The sequence below is a fragment of the Ammospiza nelsoni genome, chromosome 2, assembly GCF_027579445.1.
Source record: "Ammospiza nelsoni isolate bAmmNel1 chromosome 2, bAmmNel1.pri, whole genome shotgun sequence".
In the NCBI taxonomy this organism is placed as follows: domain Eukaryota; kingdom Metazoa; phylum Chordata; class Aves; order Passeriformes; family Passerellidae; genus Ammospiza; species Ammospiza nelsoni.
In genome coordinates this window covers 11,271,690-11,288,303 of record NC_080634.1, presented here as the reverse complement: position 1 = coordinate 11,288,303, position 16,614 = coordinate 11,271,690, and the positions used below count along the sequence as shown (strand labels likewise).

The window sequence follows — 16,614 nt, the reverse complement described above, 5'->3', positions numbered from 1 at the left end:
GCAAATAAGCTGGTTTCCTCATATGATGCTGCTGTAATGAGAAGAACACTGAGAGCTTAGAGGAAAGTAATCCTCCATAAAGAGGCTTTAAGTTTCTGCTACAAACAAACAAACAAACAGAAACAGTTTAACATACAAAAGACAAGCATTCTAAAGACCCTCAATTACTACTGTGAATATAATTTTCTGCCACATTAATAATTTCTCCCAGGAATAGTTAAAAGGCCCACAGACACTGCTGTACATTACAGCTTCCAGCACCACAGATACATCAACCATTTCCTAAATATGCTGTTGGTCAAGTTCCAAATAGGCAAATAAAAACTAACTCCTTCCATGAAACTATTGAGCTGAAACACAGGAAAAAACATGCAGTCAGCTCCAGAAGGCTTTGCTTTTCCCAGCTTTCTCAAGATTTTTCTCCATGTATGTGTAGAATAAAAGTATTTATAAAAATATATAAAGTAGAAAGCGGTTAAATGTATACTTTTTTATTTTAAGCACTATTTTGTTAATGCAAAGACCAGGTTAAATCTCTGCACCAGCTCTAAGGTGCTCCTTAAAAGTACAACAGAATGAGGTCCCCTTGCCCAGCATCTGCTATCTGGGCTTCCTTTTGTTAAGACATGAAAAGAGAAACATCTTACATGACATTGTATCCTCTAAGAAAGTAGGTAAAGATATATTTTTACACACACTGTAATGCCAAATGCACCTCAGCTTTGGTTCAGACAAAAATCACCTGTGGAGAGCAAAGGACATGCATAAAGACAGCAGATTTTCAGTCTGGGACTGCTCTGCACAGGCTGCCAAAATCAGGCTATTACAGCAGCAGCTTGTACAAAGTGCAACTGGACTGAGAGCAAAACTTACTTCAAGGAGCAAAAGGACACAGTGTATGGCAGGAACTTTCAGCCAACCACAGACTAGCCCAAATAAAACTTGCAGGGGGAAAAGGCTTGAGTGCACTACTTAGGTGTGTACACTCTTCTCACAAAAATTTAATTAAGGACTCTACTTAATCATAGCTTGATGTAACCTATATTGATCCTAGACAACACACAGAAAATCCTCACCAAATTTCCACGCTTTTCATGCTTAATTAGTAACTTTTCAATGAATTTCAAAGTCTGATATTAAGGTTTCTACTCAACATGAGATCGTGCATTCATATAAACACTCACAATTCTAAGCCTCATTTGTGGCCAAAAAGAAAAATCTTTTTCACTCTCAGCATGTACATTTGTCCTTATTCAAACTGATAGTTAAAGATTTCGAGATCATATTTTAAGGAGAGGCTTGAGGAGTTTGGTTTGTACTCTCTGACACTAAATATAAGGCAAAACCCACCTCTGACAGTTATTTACATAAAACCACCCAGAAGTTATGAGCCAAATAATCACCTGCATGGGGAATACTCTCACAATGAGCAGGAAAACCACCTGCTCAGTTCACAGGGGAAAATTTTAAAATTAGTCTATGAACTGATTTATGATCAATGTTGCTTGATCATAAATGTTTTGAGTTATTACTGACAGCTAGCCCTAAATGAATCTCAGTGACAGGATGCTAATGAAGAAAGGATAGCAACCTTAGTACTTACTGAAAACAAAAAGGTGTCAGAAATGGAAAATTACCAAGATTTTTGTGGTCTTTTTGTTTTAAACCATAATGATTTCTCCATACCCTGCTCAGCATAACAGGGAGCTTCCCAAGAGTAATGACAGCAGCTCTGAAATTAATTAACTACACTAAAACCAATGAGATCTTCAGTTTCACTTAACTAGACACAAGTTAAACGTCAGGTTGTATTCACTGGGACCACCACAGGAAAATCTGCTTCACAAAAATTGCTTTGATTCTTACACACTCCACTAACTGTGACAGTAATTAGCAAAAATCTCTGCTCCAGTTAAATTTTGTTGAGTAATTAGTTACTGGTAGCAGTGGAAGGAGTCTTTTAAAACACCAGCATATATTAGCTGTAAACTACACATAAATTCAGGGGGATTCCTCCAAGAGCCCACCATGGACAACAGCTGGGCAGTGACACAGTACCAGTGGTTCACAGCCCATCCCACCTCAACACCAAGTGACCTGCCAAAAACATGCACAAGCCACGGCAAACTAAATCCACTGGGGTCAGTCAGAGGCAACATTATACAGATAGAAAGGAGGAGGAGGCTAGAGGATGGCAGATACACAGCAAACTGTGTCCATAAATACACAAACAGAACCACAGGGGCAGCAGCTGGAAGGGGCTTGTGGGGATCATCAGCACTCTGCTGAAGCAGGATAGAAACTCACATATATGAGGAAAGGCTGAGAAAACAGGGCTATTCAGGCTGAAAAGGGAAGACTTCAAGATGACCCAGTTGTGCCCTACCAGTACCTGAAGGAAGATGGAGAGAGACTCTTTACATGGGCCTGGAGTGATAGGACAAGGGAGAATGGCTTCAAACTGAGAGGAGGTTTAGATTAATATTAGGAAGAAATTCTTTACTGTCAGGGCAGCGAGGCCCTGGCACAGGTTGCCCAGAGCAGCTGTGGCTGCCCCATCCCTGGAAGTGTTCAAGGCCAGACTGGATGGAGCTCTGGGAAACCTGGGATAGTGAAAGGTGTCCCTGCCCATGGCAGGGGGCTGGAACAAAATGAGCTTTGAGGTCTCTTCCAACTTAGATAATTGTGTGATATTTTTCCAGATCTTCCTGGCTACTTTCTGTTCTTAAAATTTATTTCTTAATTTTTATCTTCAGTTCACATATATTTACCATCATGCATAAACATCCCATTTTACAGTGTCTGACCAGGCAGCACCACCAAGACTTAAGCTTTCTCCTCACAGGAAACATTATTGCCCTAGGGTATAATTTTACTGTAGCCACTATTAAAAATGTTCAGTCTTGTCTTTCTGGTCTAAAACAACACTTTCATAAGATCCACATTTTTACACTTTGAGATATTTTCCTTTGCATCCCAATCACAGTTTAACCATCATACCACAGACAAGCTCCTCTGGTTCATGTTTGATGCTATTCACAGTCCTTTTACAGGCCTAACTTTCAAGTGGAAAAGGCAGTCCCACTAGCCCCTTCAAACACTCAGCATATTCATTTTTCTCCAAACAGACATCATGATAGCCTCACCCTGCTCTGCACAACACCAAAGAGCTCCCAAGGAAACACCAAGCCAGCCCCTCACTGTCACTCTGCTGTTACGATAACAAGGGCTACTATTCCAGGAACAAACAAACCAACTCTGGAAATTCCAAGTATCCTCAGATCAGTGGGATCCCAGGCCCTGCAATACAAACAATAACACTCACAGGGACTGTCAGACCACAAGCTGCTTCCCAGGAGTCAGCTGTTCTTCCCAGGCTGTAGCTCCTGCCAGTGCTGGCCAGCCCAGGCTGGTGTTGCCAGATGCCACTTATTCCTAGGAGCCAGCACCACCAGATGCCACTCATCCCTAGGAGCCAGCACCACCACTCATCCAAACCTCTGGCAAGCCAGGCCAGGGTCCCAATAACCCATCAGAGAGTCACTCTCTGCATACACTGATTTTCTGCCCTCTTAGTGAGAGCCATGGCTGGGACAAGGGAGGGGATAAGACAGAGATTGCATCAATTTCCACACAGTTCAACTGTTGTGGAGCCTTAAAAGAATGAGTTGTTTCTCTGCCATTATTTTAATCCTGTTTTTATCTAGTGAGAGCAACTGATGGGGGGAAAAGCCTCCTGCAGTCCCCATCCCACTTAGGCACATAGCAGAAAACTTACATCAATGGAAGATGAATTAAAAATCTCACAGTGACAGAGATGTGGTGCTCCTGGTGTACACTTCTCACAAATGAACATGCACAATCAGACCTGCTCCTGCATGGGCTGAAATGCCATCCACTGTTCTCCACTCCCTGCTTTAGGTGTGCACATCCAGAAGGATTTCATTTACTGCAGCTGTTAATGGCACAAAGATCAAAGCTTCCACTTCACCTCAAACAACTCTGCTACATGCCCTAGGTAAGTGATACCAGGAAGATTTCACCATTTTTCCACACAAAATTCAGCATAGTACAGCAGAGAAATCGTAAATAAAATTTAAATTGCACTTTTTCAGACAGGTCTGTATTACAAAGAGTCGACTGTATTCAGCAGAAGGGACACATTTGGGGAAAGAGTTCAGCTGACTGTTTTGAATAGGAAGGGAAAAAACCAACAATCAAACTTAACAGAAAGCCTTTCAATAAATGTCTTCCATTGAATTCAATTAAAAAAAATAGTAAAATGATTTCCTACAGAAACAAGCCTTGTAATCACAGAGTGGGCATGTACCCAGGCACGTCTACCCTCCTACCTCTCCAGCTCAAGGTCACCTCCAGCAACTTGGCCCAGCCTCAGGGATCCCCAAAAGCCTCAGCAGCACCCCCAGGCTTCTTGGGGTGCCAGCCAGCATGTAGCTCCTGATCACACTGCCTGCTCTTGCCCACATCCTGCGCCACAAGAAGTTAGAGGAGACAACACAGAGGGCTTGGGAAGAAGAACAGAGGGGAAGCACCTCCACTCCACTGCAGTGAGGTCTGCCAGAGGTGAACTCATCCCACTGCCTCAGCTGGTCACACCTCCCAACTGTTGTGCATTCTAGGACAAAATTACACCAGGAAATTCACACAGCCCTATTTGCAGCATTCAGTAAAATTATTTGATGGTTTATCCTGCCCTCCACTAACCACCTACAAAGAAATCAAGTGAAGAGACATGTTTTCAGCTGGGGAGGGGCACGTGGGCATGGACAGACACAAGGCACAACTCTGCACAAGAATGAGCCTACAGATAACATTAGGCCACATAAAATCTGGGGCAGGGTTTAACAGGTTGCCTGGAAGGTGACAGGCTTCTGACAGCAGTTCCAGCTTCTGGGGAGAGACAAGACAGCCTTTCCTTGCTGAGTCGAGCACCAGGCAGGCACTGACACATGCTGTGTCCCTGTGGAAAGGCCACTGCCACACCACAGTGTGAAGGACAGCCAGCAGCTTTCACTTGCATTGGGTAATAACCTCCATGGATGCAGGGGATGTTAGAATTGAAATGAACCTCAATCACAACAAAGACACTGCAGTATTCAAAGGTGTGGTGAGATTTATACCAGGGATCAGCATGTAATTTTACTACCTCACAATTAAAGAAATAGTAAATTCAGCATTGAATAAATAAGAAAGAATAAATTCTTTATTACTAAAGAAATAGTAAATTCAGCATTGCACTCCACAGAGGGCAAATGAAATTTTCTAGGCCATTTTCTTTCAGGGAGAAAGAAAGACATTGCTTAAAGTTTGGGGGGCACTTTTTAATGGATCTTATATTGAAGTACACATTTGCTTTACCTCCCATAGAAGCTGAAGGTGCTACATTCAAATACATTTGGACACGGTCTCAAGAAATCTATAACCACCTTGGTTTGTCAGCACTGTTTGCTGTAATTTAGCCCTCCCAGTGTCAGTGGTGTCATATCAAAAATTACTTTCTGCCATCACCACACACCTACCTGAAGCTTCAGAAGCTGACTTGAATAAAAGGGGTACAAAATACTCCCATAAAGAGTTCACATTTTTGGAAAAATTACTTGAAACAAAAATTTCAATTCTGTGCTGACTTTTTAGCAGCAGCATTACGCCAATCCATTCTCCATCAAATGACAGAGATGATAAACTCTGACGGTAAAATCTTCAATCCTTTTCTGTTCAGTTAGGTCACAAAGCACTCAGTACCTTCTTCCCTGGCCTCCAACAACTCAGCAGAGCCTGTGCACTGCACACACCCTCCACTCAGCACCAGCAGGGTGGCACATTTACCAATCACCTTAAAATCAGCCCCAGGAAAAGCTTCAAGGCAACACAGCAACTTAGCAAGAGCTGGAACTGGACAATGAGGAAATCTGTCTGTCTTCACCATCAATAGAGCTTACCCTGTAGACCTGCAGGCTGTACCAGAAAAGCATCCCAGGCAGCTTCAGGTGAGGGGACAACTGTGTGGTCCAGACAGGGCTGTCACAAAAGATATTCTGTGGCTTTCAGCACTAAGTCCCATAAAACACATTCAAGACCAGAGAGAACTTTTAAAAGTTGCCAGTAAGCTGTCAGTTATTTTTTAATTTCCAAACCAGTAATGGGATGCAGACAGAGAAGATTTAATTCTAGTACCCCATTAAAAAAATGTTATAACCTTAGATGCTAGAATTAAATAAAACTTGCGAATTACTACCATCAAATAATTAAAAGATTCTAAAGTAAGTAGCGGGAAAGTCTCTAAATGAAAAAAAACAAAATCCTCAAACAGGTGGAAAATTACATAAGAGATACAAGCAGAATTTGAATAAAAGTACCTGACAGACAGGAAAATAGGTAATAGCAAGAAGGGAAATCCCTGTGCAAGCCATTTCTAAAGCTATTTAGCTTTTTAAAAAAAATCATATTTACAAGTTTAAAAATGTTCTGATATATTTTCCCACAGTTCTACATCAAAACAAAGCAAAAGTTAAAACCTGCAAACCTGCAAAGTATAAAAACCTGCAAAGTTTCTCAGTCATAACCTAAGATTTCTGGGATATAATATAGTATTCAGTCCTCTAACCAGGCCATTCATAACTATACAGTGTAAAGTTTTAGGGGGAAAAAAGATAAGTACTTTTGCAGCAACTGTGGTTCCAGAAGAAATTTCTGTTTCAAAGTAACTAACTTTCAGAAGAACAAAACAAAACCAAAACCAAAAGGGAAGTGGAGTAGGAGTCTGTTCCTGCCACCTCCTCTTCTGAAGAGGACGAAGAACACCATGTGCCAATGCACACCCAGTCTTTTCCAGATGCTTACTTTAAAGCACTCTCATAGCACACATCTGAATGCAAATTAATATTATTTTCAACCTCCATGTGACACTCTTCTTTTTTTTCCAGCTTAAACCCAGTAGAAACACAGCTAAATTCAACTTTTCAAAGTGGCTTTATGTTTTAATGGAAATTTGAAAATCAGAAAGTGTAATTTTTGGTTTGCAAATAGGATAGAAATTTCAAGCACAGGTATCTGACTTTCCTTGGAGTCACACAGTTATCACATAAACCATGTGTGACCTCAAGCCTACCATTTACTATTCAACAAAAGTAAAAACTGGCAGGAAATACAGCTGGATAAATCACAATCCAAAAATTTTACACTTCAGACTCAGACCCTAATTTTAAGTGAACATCCTCTTCTAAAGTGAGCCCTCTGGAGTTTGGGGTACAACACCAGGGAAATTATGACAATTGGCAGGATGAAGCCACAGGGGGATAGAATGCCATCATATCATGTGCTTTTATTTCCACAAATTCTGTGTATACAATATACAAGGGTCAATTAGATTTAAATAGCTCCAGACCATGCCTTGCAAACACTAATGCCTCTCTGACAAACTTTTATTAAATACATTGTTCTGTCTACCTCTGCTTGCTGTAAAGCTGAAAATACGCTTTCACCTGATGGCTAAAAAGGCTGCAGTCAAGGATATTTTAAACACAATCTCCATTTTCTTGGCATCTAGACTTTGATGAGCTTGACTGTTCCCAATTAGATGACAACAGAAACATTTTAAAATAAATACTGTGCAGAGTATAATTTTTTAAGCAAGAATCCACCAGGTAAAATAATTCAAAAACCAGCTATAAACAAAAGCATCAAGTCAAAGCTGGGCACCTCAGAATAAAACTTGTTCAAATTTGCATACCAGTATTTCTTTAAATGACCTTAAAAAAAGAGTGGTTTACATACACAAATCTGTGTCAGGTAATGTTTTCAAAGTTAACCTAGTTGCATTCCAGCCTTTAAGCTGTTCCACATCACATGTCCTTTGGACTCCACCCCTCCAACACCCTTAGAAGGAGAGATACTTTTAAACTGTGGATACTCAGTGGCGTTACTGCTCACAACAATGCTGCCCCTGTTGAAGTCCCATCACCAGGTAACACCAGATTTCAGGGAAACTCTCATGCTGATGCCTTTCAACATGCTCCTGAATTTCATCCTTTATGGCAAAGAAAAGCCAATGACATTTACAAAACAATGAAAACCACAAAACCCAGCAGAAAAAACCAAAATAAATCAGGGCCTTCTTAAATTGCAGTCTAGTTTGAATAGATTATTTTCATTGTGATTTTCAAATGCTTAGAATGAATGGTGCTACTAAATACATGGGAAAGCCACCCCATAATTAAACAAAGGAAAACTCAGAAAGCCTGTCACCAACTGAAGTCGTCAAAGTGTCCAGCTCATGATATTTTGTGTCAATCTGTCCTTTACACCATCTTGAAACACAGTTCTTCCTTTACAGCATTTCCCAGCAATCTCAACATTTTGAGTCAATGTTGCTTAACATTTCGCTCAGCTTAAAGCCCAAACCCTCAGATTCTGCACAACACCCCCAGGAAAACTCCTGTGTAGCTCAGTATGCTAAAACCAGTCCTCTGCCAGAAGCTAGAGCCCTGTGAGTGTCAGCAGGAGTCAGCACACCCCCACAGCCACTCCAGAACACAGACTGGGGTACCACCCTCAAATACTGAGGCAGGGAGGTGTAACCCTCTGCAGCCAGGAGGTGCTTGATCCACTTCAGAAAAATGGGGTGTAACACACAAAGGTGCTATGGACAGGATCATTCAAAAAGAAGTTTCATGAAAATTTCCCACTAGTGGTCTGTGGAGCTCTTAGTCAATTGCAAGTTTTGAACTCCTACAGAAATTTATCAATGAAAAACTGCAAACCCTGCAATACAATGAGAGAGAGCAAACAGCAAATTTGGAAGAAAGCAACATTTTAGATTTACCATTTTACCACAGCACACACTACAGCTGCTCCAAATTTTACCTGCAAGCTTGGCTGAGGTGTGCAGCCACAGTTCAGCTTATGATAACATCTATATTCAGCACAGTATTAATGTAAAGTAACATGGAAAAATCCAACACGTGCTGTTCAGGACACACTGTGTTGCCAAGGAAGAGTTACAAGTGCTCACAAAAAACAGCAAGAGACGGCATTCCTCAGCCTGAGGAAACAGGAAAAAGTATTTCCTTTTGCTTGGCACAAAGCCTGAGTTTGTACCTTTACTTGGCACAAAGCCTGAGTTTGTACTATCATGCAAGGTAAGCTCTGCAGGAAGGCATCTCACAACCTCGACTTTCCTTCAGCCCCACAGCTTAGCATTCTCTTTTTTTTCTCTTTTCCCTTTTTAAATAATAAAAGGAATAAGCTTATAGAAAGCTTTTAACTTGAATGGTTTTGCAAGCAGCTAACTTCTGTGATTCACAGTATCAGCTTTTCTCTATTAATTATGCTTGACCAGCCATTAACCAGAACACTGAACATATCACAGTCCCAAAGGGAATGGAGGGAGCTTTTATCCCATCTATCTCACACTCAGCTCCCTGGCAGAAATCACACCTGAGTGACATTAGAGTCACTTGACTACTGAAACTGAATTTTCACTCCAGTCAAATATTTTCCACTCATGGCAGATGTTGACTTCTTTAGCAGCACCCCAACTGATAAAGTGTAGCCATCAGCTAAGAAAAGCCATCTTTATTTCATTATGTGAAAAGAAGACTGAACTCTACCCTGAACTCACAAAATCCGTTTGAAATACATTGTCACAACAGCCTCTCCTACCTTACTCACCTAATACTCTTAACTTGTGATTTGGATAGTAATGTTACACTGCTCCCCCCAGGCCCCTGCTGAGAACCTGAATGCTTTCAATTTAAAGGTGTCCATTTGCTGACTGAAGACCATCACATTGGCAACTTAGTCACTAGGGCCTGATGGGCAAGTGTAGTAACAGAGCCAGCTAAAAAAAACCCAAGCAAACAAATGAAAACAAACAAACAAAACAAAACAATCAAAAAACAAACAAACAAACAACTCCCAAACACCTATACACACACAACCCTTCACTGTGACTGAGGCAATCTCCACCCACTTTTAAATAATCACAGTGACTCTCACAAGAGAACCAGAAAGTGAAAGCCATCAGGATACTTTCATTTCCCAGAAAATCTGCTCCCACACCTCTGGCTTTTCTACTCAGAGAAAGTAGAAAAGACTTCTCTCTTTCAGTCAGGTCCCAGCAACTCACACACACACATCTCCCTCAGCTTTTTAAGAGTTCTGTTCTCTAAAAAGAACAGAAAATCAATTAAAAAAAAACCAAAAACACAACCAACTAAACAAAACTGAAAATTCGGGCCTTTAAAGGAATTTATTCCTACATGAATACATGTGACTGAAGACACAGCTCTTAAGCTTTTTGTTTACTTTTTATGCTGTGGAATACCAGGAATGTCACATTTGACTCTTGACCAGCTGGGAATTGAAAATCAGTACCTCCACTGGAGAAAGTGAAGAACAATATTATTTTAATACATCTTTAGGCACCTCTGGGCACGTCAATAATCCCCCTGTCAGTGGCACTGCCAGCAATGGCTGTAAGGGGGTGACTGATGCAGCTCCTCAGACAACTCCTGGCACAGCTGAGTGTCAGAGACCTCTCTGGTGGTTCTGCAAAGATCAGGGCCCAGCCTGAAAAGGCATTCTCCAAGTCCTCTGGGGCCTCAGGCTGATTTACCAACCTGGCCACTCAGTCCCCAGCACCTGTGACATCCCTCATCCTCACCATTCACATCACTGGAGCTACAGAGCCAGCTTCTCAGGGACTGAAAAACTGGGCTGCCAACTCCTGGATGGGTCCTTCAGCAGGGAAGTAGAGAAGATTTAGCCAGAAGCAGAAGAGAAATTCCATCTTTTGTTCTACCTTTCATTCCCCTTCAGTTACTCAAGTCTACGGACACCAGCTAAACTCACAGAATTAAGGAGATGCCAGCCACAAATATCTTCTTAGGCACAAGAGTGTAAGAAAGGCAACTGTTCAATTACCCTTCCACTTTTCTTTATGAAGCACTTTTTAAAGTGTTAAATACTTTTCTATTTTAAGACATGGGTAATTTGTTTTTTTTGACCTTTTCATAGAAGCTGATGGGTTTTACTACCTTTTGTAGCTGCTGCTCATAGTAGCTGTGAATACAGAGTTATCCTAAAAATATTGAGGGGAGGGGGGAATGTGTGTTAAGGATTTATTACAGATATTTTAAAATAATACTACCAAAGCTTACCAGGAAAATCTATAAACTTTCATATTCTGAAGCAGTATTTTCCTTTCAAGGTGTGGACCAAAAATATTTAAAGACATTATTTCAGACAAATTCTAATGCTAGTACTATACTTGTAAACTCCTGCAAACACAGCCAAAATCATTACTGAATTTCTGTGAAAGGTTTTCTGAAAGCAAAAAGTTTTAACCTGACGTTAAAGGTTTCATAAAGGTGCTGATTCATAGCATATATCAATAAACACAACCCTCCAAGATTCAGCAAGCTTGCATAGATACTAAACAAAAAAAAGACCAAAAAAACTCCAAAACTAACCACATACACACCTCCACCCATTCCCAACAAAATCCATCAAAACAGTCACCAAACCAGAAGGCATTCAGCAGACCAGTTTGACAAGGGCTTCCAAAATTACTTTAAATGACTGGCCTTTGCACCTTGCTCTAGCTTTCAGAAATACCAATAGGAATCTGTGTCAAAGGTGTAACTACAAGTATTACAAAGTTTTTTGATATGAGCTTCTTAAATACAGAACAAGATGCATATATTTAACAGCGTAACTCTGCAGTTCTTGAAGTAATGTTTGCAAATTACTCAGTAGTTGGTGCAAATACTTTCAGTAAACCAGTGTTGTTATTCTGCTCATTCTGGACAAAGAGGTACTAAAGCTCTGGGTACCAGCACTTGGGGCTGTAACACCCCACATTCAAGCCCTCCAAGCTTGGCTGTCACACAGTCCAAACACAGACAGCTTCCCATTCATGGGGAAATGCAGAAATCATCCTCATTCTGTGACCCAGGGACCATTTCTCAGGTGCAGAGGGACATTGTTCACAGGTAAGAGTGACTTGGGCCTTGTGATGAGAGAGGGAACCTGCAGCCTCTTGGATCCACCAGGCAACTCTGAACTCAGGTTTTAAAGATTTGAGGTTTTAAAGGTTTGAATTTTAAACCTTGGAAGGTTGCCACCTATTAAGATGGGAAAAAAAAAAAAAAAAGAAAAAAGAGTACAGAGCTCCCAAGATATCTTCCTCGTGTACCAGGTGCTCAGTAGATACTTTGCAATCACTTCCTGCCATTTAGGACTGCATCATGTCAATTGGTGGAGACAGATGACTCTCTCATCATCTGCATGAAGCAGCTATTGCTATTGCTCTTAGGAAAAAAAAACAAAACAACTCAGTGCCATACTATTAGCTAAATCTTTAAATAATAAGTACATCAATAACATGGGACAAGCACAACAGAAGCAAACACAAGCTAGCACAATTTTCACTTTTTTACCCCGAGAATTTATTATCAGACCTTGCTTTAAGGCAGGTATTATTTCAAGTGGTAAATATTCTTAAAAGTTTGTGCTTCTTTTAGAAAAAGAAAAATGAGCTGAGCTGACATAGCCCTATTCTACTATTATTCTACTATTCCTGAGACTACACTGCCAATGCACTGCTGAATCACAGGTCTGAAATAACAGAGGGTGTGGGAAAGCAAAGGACAGATAAAACAGCCTTTAAATCCATGTATCAACCAAATGTCAGGCTCTCTCCAGAAGCAGCAGAACTTGATAACACACATTGCTGAGAGGCCAGCTAAGTGCCACCAATTAAAAGCCAGCTTCTTCAATCTGCCATTCCGAGATGACCATCACAGTAATTATCTGAGCTGAGACAATGCGGAAACACGTTTAACCTCCCCACATCACAACTTCCAGTTAGCAGGAAAATCACATTCACCCAGACTGTGTAGGGGACACTGGCCAAGGGAAAGATCTGCACAGCACATGGGGCAGCTTGGGAAGATCTTCCTCCAGGAAGAAAATTGAGGTACACAGCCATCAGCCATGTAGGGCTGCCTGGAGTACGGGAAACCCTGCAACACTCGTGCCTTATTTCCTCAGCAGCAAAATGTCTGACCAAAAAAAAAAAAAAGATTGGACAGGACAGAAATACAGATTGGACAAAACAAGAAGCAACTTTTTTTTTTTAAATTCTCTCATTGTTTACCTTTATTCACATGCTTTAGTCTTACTGTAAACAGTACCTATAACCTTCACCACCGAGCAATGTCAGAGAAGCACACAAGGGCCGTGAGCAACAAGAATAATTTGATTAATTATTTGCTTCAGGACATAATTTACAAGTTTTAACTAATGGTCAAGATGACCAGTAGAGATGAAAGAAAAAACTTCTTTTGACCTGACGCAGCTGCTTTAACTACACAATAAACTAAAGATAGCTTCAGTGGGAAGCAGGCTGTTTGTAGTTAGAGCATTTATTAATACAAACCTACATCTCCAAGTGCTGCTGAAGTTTGACACACACTTCCTGTATGGCAGTAAGAAAACATCTGATGAACAATGTTGGGAACCACGGCTCCAAATAAGGTATGCTGATGACTCAGGCATCTCTTGTAAACCCAATGTATTTCTGCTTGTATGTGGTTTCTTCACGCTAACAGAAAACAATTGTAACCAACTTTGAGGTCTCCAGAACAAACTCCCTTATTTGTGGACATTGGGTTTTTCCTCTTTTGAGGGAAAATAGTAAGTTATTGCTGTAGTAGCCTCTCCACCTTTCGTCCATCCATCAGGCCACTGCACCTTCACCATTTGCCTTCTTACATGCAAATAATCAATGTTAAAGTTTGTAATCCAATTAGCTAGCCAGTCTCACTAACAATGAGATACTCACTTTGGAGTCATATAAAGCTTTTTTACAAAGATTTGCCTTTCCCTCACTCTCTAAATGCATGCAATTAGGGATAAAACAGGTTAAAAGCAATTGTAGATAATAAAATAATCAGATGATTCAACAAATATAATAATAAAAAATCTCTTCCATGAAAAAACCTTGATATTTTATTCAGTTTCTCTAGACACTTAAAAAAGTGGCCAACACCCACAGATGCTGATTACAACTTCAGAATTATTACTAGCTGTATTTTTTATTGCAGCATGGATTACCTGGCATATACCACAATCAGTCCTCAACGTCCTTTTGGATTTGAGGCTCAAGTGAAACTGAACTACTGACCCACAAGCAGTAGTTTAGCTGAAAACTAAGGATCCTTCTAGCGCAACTGAAGACCAACATTACTCCTTCAGGATTATTGTCAGAAAGCACAAATAGGCAGCACTGATCTGGGTCCAGAAAGCACTATGCAACTGACGTGATAATTATGATATATTAACTAAACACTGACAAGAGATTTTGGAAAAGATAAACTTGCTCACAGAAGTTGTCAGATGCACAGCAGCAACATCAGTTTTCAAACACAGCAGGCACATGTAGCAGCAAACCTGCTACACTAACCTGCGAGCACACCCCAACTGAAAACAGTGAGAGAGGAACAAAATCGGAGCGCTCAGCCCTTGCCTTCCTGCTGAAGCCGCCAAAATCACTGCTAACTACTTCCAACTATGAGAGCAGCCCTCGGCCAGACACGCCCTCCCTCCAAAAAGGCTTCTTAAATGCGAGCTGTACCACTTTAACCAATTATACCCTAATCAGCACATTCCCACTGTCCACTCTTAGGGCTGCAGCCATTTAACTTCCACCCCGACTACACCAAAGCACATCCACCTTTATCATCCTGTGAAGGCAGTACGTGCCATTAAAACACTAATAAAAATCAGGGAAAAGGCAACAGTCATACCACTAACCGCAAGAGTTGCGTTAACCTACAAATTACCTTTAAAACATGTTATTTTAAAAGCGTTGCAATTTAATTTTAGACATTTCTCACGATAGTTCAGTTCAAGGGAAGGAAAGCTTTAGAGGGTATCCTTTTTTTTATTCTTTTGACAGAGAAACATTCTCCGCCGAGTCCTGGCGCGCAGTAAAAGGCTGGGAAGCGCCGTCATTCCCCTAACCCCGTTCCATGATGCACGTTACCACGAGTCCCCAAACCCGGCACTTTTTCACTCCAGCAGGAGCGCGTCACTCGCTGGAAATAGCGTTCACCTTTGGCAGGCGCGGATGCCGGCGCTGCAGGGTCACGCCGGGCATGTGCAGCATCTCCCCCGGGCCCGCGGGGGGCTCGGCCGGCACCCCGCGCTCTCGCTGCCCAGCCCCGCTCCCGCCGCGCTGCCCGGCAGCCTGCGAGCGCAACAGGCCCGCCCGGGGCCGCGGGCAGCGCGCCGGGGCTCCCCCGAGGGCAGCGCCCAGCCCGGGGCCGGCATGACCCGCGGCCGGGCCGGCAGCGGCCCCCGCTGCGGCTCCGCGGCTGCCGGAGCGGCGGGGCCCAGGCGAGGCCGCGGCACGGGGAAGGCCCGGCAGAAGCTCGGCACGGGCAGGAACGGCGGGAGCCGGAGCGGGCGCGGCCAGGCCCGGGCGCGGCGGGGACGCGGAGCCGCTCCAGGCCGGGCCCCGCCGGAGACTCACCTTGGCGGCGCCGCCGGGCTGCAGCACGTTCTGCTCCACCGTCATGGCCCCCGCGCGGCTCCCGGCGGCGCCCCGGGCTCGGCGGGTGGCGGCGGCGCCGTGCGGCGGCAGCTGGGCCGGGCCCGCGCTGGGGGAGGCGGGGCGGGAGGGGGAGCCCGAGTCACCGCCCGGCGGGGGGGGCAGCGCAGCCCCGCTCCGGCCCCGCCGCCACTCCCGGAGCGCCGAGCGCCGCCCTCGGCCCGGCTGCGGCTCCCGGCGGCGCCGCCCCGCGCACCTGCCCCGGGCGCAGCCCCCGCCCGGCCCCTTCCCCGCCCTGTCACACCGCCCGCCTCCATCTTGGGAGCGCCCGGCGGCCGCGGGCTCGGCGGGGCCGCCCCGCTCCTCCCTCGGGAAGGGCTCCGCGTCCTTCGCCCGCCGCAGGGGCGGCCCCGCCGCGTCCTTGCCCGGGGAAGGCAAAGTTCGCTCCGCTGCGGGGGAAGCGAGGGCAGCTCGGACCGGTGCCGCTTTCCAGGGGATCGCCAGGGAATTTCTGCTTCCAGCGTTGTCGCTGGTCGTAGCGACAACAAACCGAATCGCCACATGAATCACAGAATCACAGCATGGTTCGGGTTGGAAAGGGACCTCCGGAGATCACCCGCCCCGACCCCCCTGCCAAGGCAGGGTCACCCAGAGCAGGTGGCACAGGAACGTGTCCAAGTGGGTTTGGAATGACTCCAGAGAAGGACACTCCATACCTTCCCTGGGCAGCTGCTCCAGTGCTCTGCCATCCTCAAGAGAAAAAAAAAAAAAGTTCTTCCTCGTGTTGATGTGGCACTTCTTGTGTTTTAGTTTATGGCCATTGCTCCTTGTCCTGCTGCTGGGACTCACTGTTGCCCCACCATTCTCTTGGCACCCACTTTGGAGATCTTTGTACGCATTAATGAGGTCCCCTCTCAGTGTTCTCCAGGCTAAGCAGGCCCAGCTCTCCCCATAAGAGGTGCTCCAGACCCTGATCACCTTTGTAGCCTTTGCTGGACCCTCTCCAGGAGCTCCTTGAGGAGTCTAGAATCAGACAC

The 16,614-nt window shown here is 43.8% G+C and overlaps 1 protein-coding gene across 4 annotated transcripts in view; it reads right to left on the bottom strand.

Annotated features, from left to right (window-relative positions):
* Window positions 1–15,753, bottom strand: part of USP25 (ubiquitin specific peptidase 25) — an 87,373-nt gene extending 71,620 nt beyond the window's left edge. The window contains exon 1 of one of the 4 annotated variants that reach the window (XM_059493316.1): window positions 15,560–15,753. In XM_059493316.1, the coding sequence (XP_059349299.1) occupies window positions 15,560–15,604 (45 nt within the window). In that variant the 5' untranslated portion in view covers window positions 15,605–15,753. The remainder of the gene's footprint in view (window positions 1–15,559) is intronic. The other 3 variants (XM_059493313.1, XM_059493314.1, XM_059493315.1) reach the window with 3 other exon arrangements.
* Window positions 15,754–16,614: the final 861 nt, after the last annotated feature.